Source organism: Pelecanus crispus, chromosome 16, assembly GCF_030463565.1.
Source record: "Pelecanus crispus isolate bPelCri1 chromosome 16, bPelCri1.pri, whole genome shotgun sequence".
NCBI lineage: Eukaryota > Metazoa > Chordata > Aves > Pelecaniformes > Pelecanidae > Pelecanus > Pelecanus crispus.
In genome coordinates, this window is record NC_134658.1 from 1,785,674 (window position 1) to 1,801,809 (window position 16,136).

The 16,136-nt window shown below is 53.2% G+C and overlaps 1 protein-coding gene across 1 annotated transcript; it reads right to left on the minus strand.

Moving 5' to 3' along the window:
* Nucleotides 1-460: 460 nt before the first annotated feature.
* On the minus strand, nt 461-2,244 carry CITED4 (Cbp/p300 interacting transactivator with Glu/Asp rich carboxy-terminal domain 4). The gene has a single exon (XM_009489110.2). The coding sequence runs from the start codon at nt 2,242-2,244 to the stop codon at nt 1,630-1,632; it is 615 nt and encodes a 204-aa protein (XP_009487385.1). The 3' UTR covers nt 461-1,629.
* Nucleotides 2,245-16,136: the final 13,892 nt, after the last annotated feature.

A 16,136-nucleotide genomic window follows, 5' to 3' on the forward strand; every position in this document is an offset into this window, starting at 1 on the left:
TAGCAGAGCTGCACCCCAGCTGCCAGAGCTGCGCTTGGTCTGAAAGAAGCGGAAGGAGTCACCACCCCCTTGTCTGAGCGCCTTGGGTCAGCCTGCAAGGCTGCAAGCAACAGCAGCCACTCTGCAACAGGGCAGCACCACGCGTATTAGGAATTTGCCCTCAGTACAGAGGAGCATCTCACCCTCCCAGCCACACTTTGAGGATTGACTTAATCCCAGCATTAAACTAGAAACACAATCCTTACAACTTAGGTGTCAGGTGGGGGACACTAGTGACTGGATCCACACCCCACGACGGGAGCGAAGAAAGCACTTCTCCCCAGTGCTCAACACCACACTGCACCTGTGCCAGAGATGAGCACTAAACAAATGCACACTGGAGATATTTCAGCTTTTATTTGCAAATTCATCTGTACATTCTCACTTGGTTGTTGAGTGACAGCTGCCAGGAGCTGTCAGCAGCAGGGGGCAGCAGCAACTAGGAGTTAACAGGAGCTTTCCACAGTGCCTGGAAACAAGAGACAGCAGAGGAAACAAAACCCCACTAGCTTTTACATTTAACCTTTTCTGAGTAAGGGAATTAGAAATCGAGTCATCTTTATCACATTCAAAAAGGTGTTGGATTTACAGTCCTATGCGTTCAGCATAAAGATCTCCGGTAGAAGTGACTATCTGCAGAGTAGCTTGAAAACTATCCCAGGCTTTCTTTTTTTGAAGCCAGCATCTTAAAGCTGCAGTACTCTCCATGCATCCTTCCCAGCGGTCCCAAAGCCAAATAACAAAAGAAGCCCTTGCAAATAAATAATCATAGGAAAATAAATAAGACTAGATCTGGAATATACAGTTACATGGTCTTTATTTGGTTTCAGAGGTGGAAAAAAGTGGAGCTAGACTGCAGCTTTAAGCCTTATGCCTGAATCAACCTCAAACACTTTGTAAATTTTACAGTTGATTAGCTGTACAGGTTGGAGATCTGAAGTTCCACAGAGATGAGCATTTAGGCACATATGCACACCCTTCCCCAAGGCATACTTTATTTTGCTCAGCCAGTTAAAAAAAAGCCTGCTGGCAGGGAAGTGCCCCCTTTCCAAGCTGAACAGACAAGACTGACCTATTTACTGTCACAGTAAAAAGTCCCAACAAATATCTAACCCCACCCATGTTTGCAAAGGGAAACTGGTTCAAACCATGCACAAGCGACGATCCTCTCTCAGGGGATCCTTTAACTTTGCTGGCACCACAGAATCCTTGAGCAAATCCAGCTACTGGCAGGGCTGCCCGTTGCCCATCGCTTCCTGCGCTCAAAGCCTCGTTGTGGAAAGTCGTAAGTCCATTATTTCTACTTAAGCCAGAAATCCTGTTAATGCCATTTAGAGGCAGCTCTACAGCAAGAGCTCTTGATCTGCTTTCTGTTCGGGGTACACACCCCCTCCCCAGGGACTCCCAAATGAAAAAAACACACAGAAGAGAAAAGCAATCCGTTGCAAGCCAGTGTCCGATGATTGTCTCTTGGGGAGGTCAGGAATCCAGGACAAGGCAAGGCAGGGGAAGGGAGGAGGGCGGCAGGTGGAGAAGGAAGTTGGAAACAAACTCAAAACCACCAAGACACAAGGAGGAGCTCAAAGCCCCTCAACAGCTGATGGCACTGGGTTGCTGTTTGCTAACAAAGTCTGAAATGAAGTCGAACTCGTTCTGTCCCAAGAATAGCTCTGGCAGCTCCTGAATCCGGTCCAACCCCAGTTCCAGGACAAGGGATGTCAAGACCTCCTCATCTATGAGATCAGTGTCCATAACGTTCAAGGTCAGCGCTGGCGAGGGCATGTGCTGCATGCCTGGGTGCTGGCTCGGCCCCACTCTGTACTGCTGGGTACCAGCCCCCATGGGCCCGTTGCTCATACCCAGCGGGTGGCCCTGGTACTGGGTGTTGAGTTTTTGTAGGTGCATGCTAGCCATTAGCTGCTGGGTGCCCACCGGCCCCATGTACTGCTGCTGCTGACTCGGGCCATTGAACATCATCGCGTTCTGCATCTGGTGGTGGCCCATCTGTCCGCTGAGGCTGGGTCTCGGCCTCATCGCACCATCCATGCCGGCCCCTCCGTAGGGCATCATCTGACCGGCGGCAGGCAGCGTCCTCAGCACATGCTGCCCGTGCTGCGGGGGTCCCTGCAGCCCACTCACCCCCATGCGGTAGCTCTGCAGCCCGGTGCCGCCGTGGCTCACGGACATCATCATGTGCTCAGCCATGGTTCCAGGCCCCTGCAAGGCGACACACGGCTCAGGGCAAGGCTCCCGGGGACAGCACCGCTTCCCGCTCCCGTCCGAGCCGGCTCCGACCGAGGATCCCGCAGCACCCCCCGCTCCGCCCCGGGAGGAAGGCGCCGCGCTGCAGCCCCGCTGGGAGCCGAGCCGCCGGCGGAGAGCTCAGCGCCCCGCGCCGCGGGGAGCCGGGCCGTGCCGGGCCGGCCGGGGGGTACGGGCCGGCCGGGGGGTACGCACCGAGCCGGGGGGTACGCACCGAGCCGGGGCTCCGGCGGGCGGCGGCTCCGCGCTGGCTCGGCTCGGCTCAGCCCGGCTCCGCTCGCCGTCTGCGGGCCGCCGCGCTCCCGGCGCTTATAGGGGCGCGGGCAGGGGCGGGCCGCCCGGCCCTGCCCCCCGCCGCCCATTGGGGCGCGCCCGGCGCTGCCCGGCCCCCGAGCCGGCGGGAGCACAAAGCCCGGCCCGGCCCGGCCCGGCTGCTGGGGGCTCCGAGCCGTGCCCGCCGCACGCCCCTGGCCGCGACGCGCCCCGTTGCCACGGCCCGGCCCGGCTTGAGGGCGCCTGGCTGCCTGCAGCGCGTAGGGCGCTGGGGCTGGCAAATCCCCGCTGTCAGGGCTCTGGGAGCAGGCGCTCTCCTGGAGCCGAGGTGCAGACACCTTGGGTGGGCTGGGGAGGAAAGGAGTGGATGGCATCCGGGGCCCCCAGCCCAACACCCCCAGTTTCCCACAGATACCCTGCGGGGGGCCAGGAGCCCCGCGCTGCACACTCCGTTCCTGAGCAGGATGCCAAGGTCCAGCCACGCTGCCTGCTGTTACCATCCCCACACATGGTGCACGCGCCGCCCTGTTTGTCCATGTCGGCATCAACAAGGGAAGGGGCATGGAGGTGGCTGGGAACAAGGGATAGTGTCCCCGGTGTGCTGGGCTGGGGGTGCCTCAGTGTGGTGCGGGCACCACAATTCCTCCAGGGATACTCGGCTGCAGAAAGCTTGGGTCATCCCTGCTCAATACCCCACTTACGTGCCTTGGGGTAAGGATTGGGCCTGGCGCGGCTGGGGAACCTCAGGCAGGTCATTTCTGCTCCCAGCCGATGTGTGCTGGGAATGGTGGTGTGTTCATGTGAAGCAGTAATTTTGAACTGTATTTGCTTGCATTGCATTCACTCCGCTTCCTGAGCAGTCTGCCTCTGACGCTGCAAACAGCATAAGATGAGCTCTCTGGAAAGAGCCATCCCTCCAGTGCCCTCCTCTCCCCCAGTGTCACTCTGACCAAGCCTTTCTACCTGATCACACAGCTGGCTGGGGCGCAGGTACCCGCTGTGGAGGTCGTGCCGAATTTCCTGTTCGTACTGAAGGATGTGCACACAGACCTTTGCCGATTGCTTCCAGGGCCACTGCACACTGGCCCCTGCCAATGTGTGCCCCGGTGCAGCAGGCTGGTGGCCGTCATGCGAAGGGTCCTTGCTTGGTGGCAGTTCTGGTTGCAGGCTCAGCAATGGGATGCTACCGTGTAGCGAGACCTTCCCAGCCGAGGTGACTCAGGTTAGTTAGTAGCATCAGCTAGATGGTTGGTTACTCTGCCAGTGTTGCCTGCCCAGCAAGGATGCACTGACATTGTCTAAACACAGCTGGTAGCAAGGTGAATGTGACAAGCAGAGATTTGCTGGTATAACTCCGTCTGCAGCCGATTCTTTCACCTCTGAGTGGAGTTTTGGCTCACAGGGTCCCAGCGCAACCCACAGGCTCACCCACTGAGCCACGCTAGCCAAATTATTTTACCATGGGCCTAGACTGCAGTGGCACTTGTGCTCTCTATAGGACGTGATGCTTTCCAGTAACGTACGAAAGCACAGTGGTGATTTTTCCCCTTTATTTTTTGTTTTGAAGGAACCCAGAGACTTCTTTTTTAAAGATATTAGTGTTGCATGGTTACCCACTTGGAAGACAGGTGACAGCAAAGTTAAACCTGCTTCCCCATCTTCATTCTGTCTTTGTTTGTGCGCTCTCCTGTGTAGCCTCTAACTACAGCATTACAGATCACAGCTCTGCTAATAACAGACAGATGTTTTCTGGAGACTTGGAGCAGGCTGTTTCATGGAGTTTTAGGTGTTCTGCATATTCATTATGCTCATGGATCCTGTTGAGCAGAAGGAAGTGCCAACAAAGTGTTTCAAAGGTTGCCAAAGAAGTTGTTTGTTGCTAACCATATTACTTGAGAAATGAGGTCTAAGTATGTCTGTCATGAAGGGAGTGAAGTTAGGCAGCACGAGCATTTTGGGTGAGTGCCTAACCACACAGTACTGACCTGAAGAGTTACTTACATGACATATCTCTATATCAAAACACCTTAAACCAGCAGTTCAGAGCAGAAAATGCCCAGAAGCCATCAGCTTCCAGATGTGAGCAGCCAGGAATGGAAAGTGTCTTCTCTTACCTGGATAGAGCACAGGGCCATTAGCCTCCAGGACATTCTGGGAGTCGCTTTTGTTTGTGCTACCTTCTGCCTTGTTAAGTGGCTGGGATGGGTTTCAGGTGTTGTTGGTGAGCCTCTAACTGATGAATCAGTTGGTTAATTGTTTAATGTAATTACGTAATGATTGTTTTTTAACTCTAGAGATTTTGACAAATGCATTTTTCAGTGCTAATAAACACATGCTCACATACATATACCTGCCTGTCTGTGAGTTCACATGCAGATGCACACCCAGGTGAGGAACAAATACAAGGGGAGTGTCTGCCCTCTTCTTTGCAGATGCATCCAGCCATAAAAGCTTCTCTCACTCGGAGGAGAGGTGTGGTGTGTGCAAGTCGTGATCAGGGGTAGGAATTCTTGGACAGGAGTAACAGGTGGGAAGGGGCTCTCCACAGCCATTTGCATTACAGAAGACACCAAGGGCTGTAAATGGCCCATCATTTTGGAAACAAACTGGCAGATGAGAGAGCAGACTTGCTGAACACAAGTGTGAAAGTCTCCTCCATCTCTGTGCTGACTTATATCCCTTCTCCTTTGGGAAGGGCAAGCCAGATCAGCAACTCATCCAGTCTGAAAATAATTTGACCAGAAATGGAATTGTGTTGGCTGGGATCAGCTCTCTGATCTAGCTTGTTACATTGTCCCCTAGATGTTTCACCAGCATAACCTGGGGTGTTTTGAGAGGAACCAGGACCTGCATGAAAGGAAGGGTATGGGGGGCTGGGAGGCACTGCGGTGGCGAGAGGTATCCACAGCCTCCGTGTTTGCCATGTTGTGTGCCATCGCTCATCAGCCCACGGACAGACCGGCCTTTCTGGGAAAGCGGATAAACTGCCTGTATATCAGATCCAGCCCCGGGGCTGCCAGTTGGTCAGCCCTGACTTAAGTCACCACATAAGCCACCTCCAGAAGTGTGTCACTCACAGCTTCCTGACATGGGACTTCCCCAGTCTGGCTGTACTGGTGTCATCAGCCCTGTGTTATTGAGGGTGGATTATCCAGGCTGGAATTCATCAGATCGTTGCTCCGGTGGCACCAGCTGGCTCTGCATGATTTGGGATCTGGAAGTACCGCCTGTGTGTCTGTGTCCCAGGTCAAGGCATCCATGTGGGTGGGCATCAGTTTAGGGATCTGATCACCAGCACATTGCAGACCTTTTCTTTTCACTCTTAGGAGGGTTCTTACAGCGTGACGTACAGCTAGTCTGTGTGGCATATGATTTTATGTAAGATGTTCCCTCCTCATATTTGACCCCTGATCATCATGCATCGACTGCACAGCTCCAGTGGTATTACTGTGGTAAAATCATGTCCCCAGTGCCCCCCAGGCATGAGAGGTAGCACAGGCAAAAGCTTTTTGTAAGCAGAGATGTGAACACTTTTACCTCGCAATGTTTTGCATGTGTCAGAACTGGTTCTTGCTAATTCCAGTTGCTGATCTACAGTCCAAGATCTCTTTTTTTCAAGAGTCTGAGAGCCTCACTTTTGTGGGGGAGGAAAAAAAAAGAACATTTTTATAAAGAGCTTTGTAGGATGTAAGATGTATTGACAAATGGAGAGCAGGGGGAGGGCTTTTGGGGAATTTCCTCTGACCAAGCGATTCTCACTATGCATTTCAGTTACAACCCACCCACTGCTGTGGGGTGTGATTTACCTTTGCATGGAGATTGCAGAACAATTTCAGTAGCAATGTGAGCTATGTGTTTGGGTGTAGACAGAAGGATCTGAGGAACCCCATGATTCAAAGACTCCTGGATGCCCATGTAAGCCCATGCTTGGCCCTGCAGAGCTCCTGCAAGTTTCAAAGCAATTGAGATGTGCAGGCAGAAGATAAAGCAATTTGAAATATCATCTGTTAAAGGAGAAGCTTGCCTTTGAGGGACAAACGTCCAGGAGAAGCCCCTTTGCAGTCCTCCACTCACTGAAGGACAAATACAGAGGGCAGAAATGTGCGGTGGAAGGCTGGAAGTCTGCAGAGTTGTGACCTAAACTGAGATCCATCGGGCACCACTGTCTGATGTTGCTGTATCTGGGTCTGACCGTGGGCAGATACAGGGCAGCGGTGTGCATAAATCACCTCCACATCAGCTTATTAATTCCTGAAGTATTGTTTTTCCAGAAGATGCCAGGCATCAGGTGAGCAGCTCCTCTTGCATGCTGTTGGCTTGCAGTAGCTCCCTTGGGCACAGCAGCTGGCTGACTGTGGCATTTGGGAAGACCTTGGGTTGGATGAGTCCAGATCTGAATCACTAAACATGCATTTTATTACATGAAGGATGGAAAAGGACACACAGCATACAGGAACATCAGCATCAAGGCAGTCAAACATGCGGCAGCAACCAGTTCACATCTGCCTTTGTCTCCATAAACCTTCTGTCCTCACTTAATCCGCCCCTCGTCATGTAAAGATGGCATCTACACTTTGGGTGCTTAAAAAAGGAAGGGCAGGAGGGGTCCCTGAGGAAGATGGCAGTGGGGATGCGTTGCAGCTGCTAGAGCAGCTCACCAACCCATGGCCAGCTCCTCACTGGTGGTGCAGGCTCCTGGAGAGAAAGAGCCTGAACCAGGCACAAGGTAGCTAAACAAATCTGCTGGACTGAAAGTGGCCAGAGCGCACGTTGCCCACCCTGCAATGTCAGATTTTGCCAGCTGCTTTTCTCTTTCTGGTAGAAGGGAATCACAGTCTGATTCCTTCAAGGCCTGTCTGGGGGTGCATGTGCACTGTCTCTCCCTGCACTGCCAAGGAGTTGAAAGCTTTTCTACCTAATGTTTGACTATGTTGGGACATCCAATTAAATAAAATGTTCACTATCAGCTGCTGGAGTTCTCTATACAGTACCTTGAAAGGATCTGAGTGAATCTCTGCTGCACATGTAATGCTTTCCTAGGAGATTCCTTTATTGGCAATCAGGAGGTGAGAAAGGGATACAATGCACTGTCATTTTTTTGTTTGTTTAGGAATGATCACAGTGGTTTGCAAACCTTGACTTTGAAGCAGAGGCCATGGTGCTATAAACACTGAACCAGGAGCAAATTCCGATGGAGTTTCTCCAGTTTGGCTTTAAATAAGTATGTCAACAAGCCAAGATTTAGAAGTTAAATTAAATATTAAGCTTCTTGACACAGAGTGTAACTCTGTGTCTTACAGGAGTCTCTGACAAAGAGGACTGGAGGGATACTGGCCAACAGCAAATTATTTCAGACACCTGTTACCAAACCTATTTCTTGTCTCCAGATGGGTCTGATGTGGACAAGTGAGGGGACAAGCACCATTCCCTAGGCAGAACATGGGGAGCCTGCGGTGCCATCAGGGCCATGGGTCCCAGCACAGCCCAGCAAGGAGGTGTGGTGGATCTGAGTTCCCCCAGGGCTTTGCAGCAGGACACATCAGCTTCTCCTGGGAAGGTGCCCCAGGCACTACCTGCTTGGTGATGGGTCTGTGGAGTTGTCACCCCACGTGGTCTACAGGAGAGGACTTTGCCTGGTGCAGTTATGGCGTCCTGCCTTCCCCGTGTACTACAGATGCATTAGTACATGTGGGGCAGGAACAGGCTCGTGCCAGCGTGGAGCTTCCTTGAGCAAATGCCTCCCAGATAGATGCACAGGGGAGAGATGAGGCCAGTGTGGGTTTCACCGAGAGCAGCCACGGGTGTCCAGCAGAAAAGATTTTTCGTTAAGATTTAAAAACAAACAAACAAACAAACAAACAAACAAAGACTATGGAGGAAAAGCAAACAGCCCAAGAAGGGCACCATGCAGCTCCTCTGCAGGGTGCGGGGCAGTAACAGTGCCTCCCTGTCTGGTAGCTGGGCAGCCGTACAGCAGCAACATAAGGATGCACTGAACAGCAACCCAAAATTACCTCTCCCTAATTTCTGCATGGTAAAAGAGCCCTCCCTCCAGGAGAGCTGAATCCAGGTGCTACATTATCCTGTGATTCCTCATCTGCATTTAGATGGAAACACTTCATGAAAGGTAGGAGGTGTTAGGCAGAGAGTAGCGCTGCAAATGGCCCAAGGGAGGGTGGTGAAGGGCAGATTGCTCCCTGATAGCCCCGCTGGATGCAGGGACTGTTAATGCTGAGAGCAAGTGTGACTGGTCTGCAGCTGGTGGCCAGCTCCAGGGAGACTGGATCCTCCGTTGACTCTGCTGGGATTTGGGAGCAAAGATGCCAAGGAGGGGAAGGCTGTGTCCCTGCTCAGCTCTGTGGGAGCCTGCCAAGCGTGCAGGTGGCTCACACGCAGGCTCCCTGCACACGTACTCCAGGACACATGGCTTCCTGCCTGCACTGATAGCGATGTGGGACCATGTGCCTTTCAGCAGCATCTCACCTGCCAGAGCCACTAAATGGTGCAAAGGTGATTGAGACCAAAGCAGGGTGTGGAGGGGTTTGGTGCCTCTTCTGAAGTGGCAGACATAGCCAGGCTAGCAGCTGACCCCAGAGTGCTCCAACCACTGAGCTGGCTTGCCCAGCTTGTAAACAACTTCTTACTTTTTTTTCCTCTGGGCTAATCTTGCTCTGTGGGGGCAGATAACATCACTGGAATTTTTCCAGTGTCCTTTGCAAGCGCCTCCTGCTTTGGACTTTGGCTGAGACACACACGAATGAGACACGAGCTTCCTCAATTGCTTTCTCTTGTTTGCTTTCCTCTGGGCCTGCCATGCACCCCTTGTGCTGGCTGCTTCCTGCTCTGCTCCCTGCTCTGCACTAGCGACTTGTTCTCAGTCTCGGGGGAAGGTGGCACGGAGGTGAGCCCAGCACAGCCACGTGCCTCCCTGGATGTCCTTGTGGGATTGGGCCCAGGCTGCTGGCAGGGAGCAGGAGGGGGAAGCGGGGTCTGGCCTCTCCTTGCTGATGCCTGCAGAGCCAGTGTGGGACTTGGCAAGGTCCTGCTCAGCATCCTGGCTCTCTGACCTGCAGCTTTGCCTTGCTCTGCTGCACTTGTGCCAATGCAGCATTTTGGGTTTAGACCTGTACCATGGCAGGCATTGGATGCACTTTGAAGGTCCAAAAGACTTCTAGTCCTGAGGCAGAGCCAACCCCAATACAGCTGGTGTGGTACCTGATCCTTAGTCCACACAGCTGCCTGTCCCCACTCTGCCCAGACATCCTACTTATCACCCCCCGAGTCCTCAGGGACCTCCCTTGTGAGGTCTGACAGCAGAAAATCAGTGCTGCTTTGGAGAGAGCTGGCAGCCTGAGCATTACCTCGCCATGGACCTGCAGCCTGAACCTGGCCCAAAGGGCTCCGGCTGCTGCTCCGACCATGGTAGGTGCAGGCAGCCTGCCAGACCGGTTTGCCGGCACAGCCTCTGACGTGGTACGGGGCTGCACATGTCACCAGCTCCTGCCTCAGCTGCACGTGTCGCCACTCACCTTTTCCTGGTGCTGTCACCCCTTCCCAGCACAGCCCCATGGCTTGCCGTGGCCAAGGAAGCCAAGGCACCGACCCTGTCCTTCTGCTGGCTACAGGCTGGGCCACCAGCCTGCACAGGCCTTGCTAGTGCTCCGTTGGTGTTTCCCATTTCTATCCTTCCTTTCCACCTTGGAGTTTTCCAGGTTTCCATATCAGCTGGTGTCTATGGTCCATGGACTGCAAGCCAGCACACCGAGCCAGCTCTGGTGACAAATGGATGGTCCACATGCAATATCACGGGGCTCGGTTCTTGCACAGCCCCTTCAGTCCCATGACTGTCCTGCCCAGGTACCCCAGCGTCTCCCTTTCCCTGCTAATGACAAGCCAAGGAGTAATCCCCTCTCACGCCAGCAGCCCATCGGTCTGCTTCAGGTTAAGAAGCTGCTTTGCCTGAGGCCTGGCTCACATTGCTGCCTGGGCATATGTTTCCGCCTGCCTCTCTGGATGTCTTGGTCATGGCGATGTCCCTCAGGCTGGATTTGAAGCAGAGATGGACAGAGCAGTGCTGTGGTTTTTCTGGTGATGAGCCTATTGAGTCAGGCATCACAGGTCAAGGCTACTGCGTCTTGGGTCCCCGTGCAACGCCCTGTCCCTCTGCCAGTTCCTCCCAGGATCTGGTCCATGGCAACGGGATCAGTGGAGATGCACAGCAGTGGGGCTTTCCCACCCGAATGACTGCATCCCCTTGGTTTCTGCAAGGCACAGTGTCCTCCGGGCCATTGAGTCAGAGAGGTTTTAGGTTATTTCTTCTTATCTCTTGGCGCCTGTGTTGCTGCTGTCTTCAAGAAGATTAGCTGGTGGCAGTTTCCCTGGTCTGCTGAAGTTGCCTCATGCAACTGTCTTGCATTTGGAGGTGTGGGGTAGTCAGGGCCATGGTGGTGAATCTTTGGGGGGGGCTGTAATGTGGTGTTTCTTGCATTATCATCAGAAATAGCTGTTGCTGTTTATCTGCCTTCTCTTTCCTTCATGTTATGCAACCTCCTTTTCAAATGGCAGTGGTTGTTTTCCCTGGGTTGATGTAGCAACAATGCTCTTCCTGGTATTTCCAGACCCTCATGGCTATGGCGGTGCTTCTCCAGCCTCACTCCTGCCCCTTTCACTGCCCTGACTGCATTAGGATGCCCAAGTGCTTTTCCACGTTCTAACCAGTCTGAGTGTTGAGCAGGGACTGTGGCGAAGCCCTGGGAAGATGTGAGCTTGTGGGTGGGCTGGGTGCCCGGCAGCTCTGGTTCGCGTGGCTGGGGGAGGAACAGGGCGCGTGACTCAGGGTGACTGAAAGTTTTGTCCTGGGAGAGCTGCCTGGGATCCAGGTCGCCGGGACCTGTTTGTCAGGTTCCTATTTTTGTTATTCATCAGCTCAGTATTCCTGAAAACAAATCACGTTGTTCTTAGCTAATTGGCAGCACATGACATCGGAGCGTGGAGGCTATCCTGTGCAGAGCGCCTGTTTGCGTGGCGGGATTTCAGCTCTGCTGTGACCATGGGCAGTTGTGCCGGTCCTGCGGCTGCCTCCGGCAGGAGCTGCTCCTTTCGGTCCGTGCCGCTGGGAACAGCCCCTGGTACTGCCTGGAGATCTACTTTCCCACCAGCCTCCTCCAAAGCCAGGGCAGGGCATCACAGCCGTTGCTGTCGGAGGAGACTTTCAGGCTCTGTAATGTGTGGCTGCAGCTTTGTGCGCAGAGAGTTGTGCACAGTGCCTGCAGGCTGAGACTGCAGCAGGCGGGGGGCTTCACTGGGCTTTGGAGAAAAGCCCCTGGTCCTCGTCCTCCAGCCAGCCTGCATCAGGGCTGAGCTCTGCTGGACCCCGGCTCGGGCTGATGATGGTCTCTGAGGTAGGACAGGAGAGAGCTGTGGCAGGTGAGTCAGTGCTGTGTGAGGGATGAGAAACCGCTGCTTATATAGAGAAGGGAAAGAGCTGACAACAGGCTGCTATGAGGGCCCTTGACACAGCCTGAACGACCTCCGGAGGCTGTAGACACTTCTGAGAAGTGTCTGGAGAAGATATATGGGGTGGCCACTGCTGTTTCCTTGACCTGCAACAACTTCTTCCTGGAGCTGGACAGGATGTTTCTACTCAGGCCAAGCTTCAGCAGAAAAACCAGCCAGCTAAACCAGGGATTTCACTGATAAGTGGTTTTTAATTAATGGAAAAACTTCTGAATGAAAATGTTTGTCTTATTTTAAGGGAATAAAATTATTTTTCTTGCATCACCCATTCTCCTTTTTATCGTGGTAAAAGCTTACAGGGAATGGTACCTCCTTCTGATCTCAGAAATAAAGAAAACATCTGTTGGTATTTGTGGTGAAAGAAACATAGCTGTGCATATCTCAGCGAGCAGCTGTCCTGCTGCTACCTGCCTGGATTTTAGTCATCTTGTCGTGTCACCAGGGTGGCAAAGTCAGTGGACTCAAGCAGCACTGCTGGCCTCGTGCAGTGGACATGTGCCAGATGCCCAGAGGTTGGCCAAAGCAGCAGGACTTGTGGCCAGAGGAAGCCTAGTCTTCATGTGGACATGTTTACTTTTTACATGAAGAAAATGGTCTGGATGCCTAAGTGAGTTATCAATTTATTTGGAGTAACTTGAAAACATGTGCTACTTGAAAATGTGTGTTCCTGGCCAGTATCCACTGAAATCCATGGTAGCTATTGGCACATGTGATGTTAGGAAAACAGCTCATGTTGCTGCTGCCATTGTCAGGATTAAAACGCAATTGCCCTTTTTGGGAACACTGATTGCTGAAGGCATCTGTTGTGTAAGGAACAAGCTGGTGAAAGCAGCGGAGTGCCAGGCGGGGAGAGAAACCGTCCTCCTGTTTGCCACGGGCCACGCTGTGTGCTTTTGAAAGGCATTTTTAGTTCCTTGCTCTGCATTTACTTCCTCCTGTCTGGGCTCCAGGGAAGGCGGTGTTGGGATAGCTGGTGCTAGTGGGTACAGTGTGGGGTACAGGAGAGGTGGGAGCAGCTGGTGGTCAGTCCAAAGCTGGGCAAGGAGGTCCCTGGCTTGAAGTGGGATGCAGAACTTGGAATCACAGGATGGAGTTAAGAAGAGGAAAATGAGAGCTAGACTGTGTGGCAAATCTCCTGCTACAGGCTGGCATCCTGCTGGGAAGCTGTGGGTGCATCTTCACCCAGGAGCTGCAGCAACACCCAAGGTGGTGTTGGTTTGGGCTGAGCCTGCAGTGGGGCCTGGAGGACTGAAGGCGTCCCTCCTTCCCCTCCCTTCTCCACTTGCCCCATGTCTCACCGCTGCTGAGTCTATGGACAGGGTTGAGCATGGCCTGTGCAGGGCTGTCTCAAGGGATGCTCCAGTGTATCTCAATGGAGAAGTGGCTGAGGCCAGTCTCTGAGGTTCTCCTGTCCCTGGGATCTCTCTGATGCTACCCAGCAGAGACATGAGACGGCATCAGTCATACGCTGGCACCCCTCAAAGATATAATTTCTTGACACCAACACCCAAGTGCTGCCAGTTCTGGCCTTGGCAAGGTCTGAGTTGGGCTCTGCTGTTGAGAGCCTGAAATGGGTTTAGGGAAGAGTTGAGGGTCTGAAATGAGAATCTGTGTCTTAGAAAATTACAACCCCTGGGGGACACCAGTGCAATGCTGGGTGACAGCTCTACGTGGAGCTACAGACCTCTCACCTTGGACAGAAGTGGAAGTCTTGGATAAGACTTGGGCCACCACAAATCTACCTGCACTTTCCAGCAGCACTGTGAAGGCATTCCCATCTCTTGGGGTGAGGCAGCTGTGTTAGTGTTGTCCCGAGAAAACAATCCATGGGGTTGTGCTCCATGACTGCATTTTTGCAGGCAGCTGAATTGTCTTCTCCTTGGGATAGTTACCTGCTGTTTCAGGGACTTCCAGCAGCACACAGAAGGGTCCACCATGTGCTGGAGCTGGCACTAGATAAGCAGGGAGGAAGGGAGTTGGGATGGGAAGCAAGATCTCCTCCTTGCTATGGACATGTGGCATTAATTTGTCCCACTGTATCTCATGAAATGCACCCTCGGCCTTGGAGATCAGTTTGGACTAGTTCTCAAGCCCCCAGCCTGGTTGCACTGCAGTCAACTGCCAGCTGTGCTTTGGCCACAAGAGTCCAAAGGGCCCTGTGCTGGGACTGCAGGAGCTGACCTCCCCTGCACCGAGCAAAGAGGAGCACTGGGCTGCTGGGACCGGGCCGAGAAGAAGCAAGCAGAAGCCACATTGCATCCTGGGCGGTGCAGCCCCAGCGGTCTCTGGGACCTCCTCTTTCAGCTCCTCCATTTTCAGCTGGAGGTTGTCAGGTGGAAGGATGCTGGGTTTGGACTGAAGAGGTCTGGCAAGGTCCAGCATGGATGTGGGGCCTACATGGTAGCCCATGGGGCAGAGAGCTGTTGTTGATCTCCTCACATGAAGAGCTGATCCAAGTTGCACAGGTTTCCCCAGCATTCTCAAAGAGCTCCTTTCCCACAGTTTTATGACCAATGCAGTTTCCTTCTCGAGGTGTAAGGAGCAGGTGACACTCTTAGCACACAAACTTTGCAGGCATTCCTGGAATGATCACCCTTCACGGCAGGTAGCATGAGAGATGCACGTGTTTCATGGTTTCATCTAGATCTCAGTGTGCGTTTTATAGTCTCCATTTTATGGCCACTGGGGAATGCTTTTAAACTTTTGACTGGGTGACCCGGTTTCACTGCTCAGGAATGTGGCAGGTGTTGCCTGTGTTTTGGACTGGTATGCACAGCATTTGGGTCCCTGAGATTTGGGAGTGTAGGGGGCCATGGCGAGACTGCTGGGCCAGGTGATGCTAGGGGAAGGCAACGCAGGTGAGGGGGTCCATGCACAGATAGCCTTTCTGGTAGCTGAATGCACTTGCTGCTCTCAGCACTGGGCTGGCAACAAGCACCCACTCAGCTGTTCTCCCCAGGGCAGTTGCCCCAAGATGCTGTACCTGGGATGTGGTAAAGTCTGTGGCTGCACCCTGGAGGGCTCTGGCCAGAGCACCGTGTTAGAACAGAATTGTTCCAAACCCTTCAGATCAAGGCCTGATCCACTGCAAAGGTCTACCTGCTCACAAGGGCTGCCCACACCCGCTGTCACAGCAGGACTGGAAGCGTAAGGAATCGTAAATGGCATCTGCAGTGGCAGCCTGTTGCAAGCTAGTAAGTTACTCAGCTCGACAAACCTTGCTGTGGCATCACTGCCTTGTCCTTCTCCCCTGAGGGCCAGAAGTTCCTCTGTCCTCAGTGGCTCTGTGCTGCAGGGCATGAACATCTCTGGGACCTGAACGCTCCCAGCTCTCTCAGTCTCTCCTCATATAAAACATGCTCAAGTCCCTTCATCATTTTTGTGGCCCTGCACTGGACTTAGTCCAATAAGTCCGTATCTTCCTTGTATTGCAGTTTGTGCAGCAGCTTCTGGGTGCTGCTTCTCTGAGATCTTCTTGGGATCTCCTTGAGCTTCTGAGCACTTTCTCTTCTTGTAGGAGATGTCTTGATGTGTTCTGCTGCTGATGTCTCTCTGTTATATTTGCAATCTATATTACGTGGCTGGACCCACCTACAGGTGCCCATGTCCTCATGCTCTGACCACCATGATACCCAGGGTCTGCCCGCACTGGGGCAGACAGGTCCCCTGTGGGCTGTCCATCCACCTACTCCTCCTTGCTGCATCCATCTGCTCTGGTTGGGATCTATGCTGCCCAAGAGGTGTGGGGCACATCAGTGTTTGGTGTGGCCCTGGACTGTGCCTGGGAAGGGGAACATGAGGGGTGCCTGGGGTGATGGGGTACCTCCAAGGCCAGGACAAAGGATGCCAGTAGGTGGGAAGGTCCACTGGAGACAACTTGAACTGCTGCAACTGTGGTGTTTGGTCTGTGCAATGTGCGAGCAACAAATTACACATGGAAGTGAGGGAAAGGAACAGAGGTGGCCCTCCTCCACTGGCTACTTTTCTGGGGTTAAAAGTATGAACATGTTTTGAAGCTGGTGACAGAAAGGAGCAGGAAGAGGAGA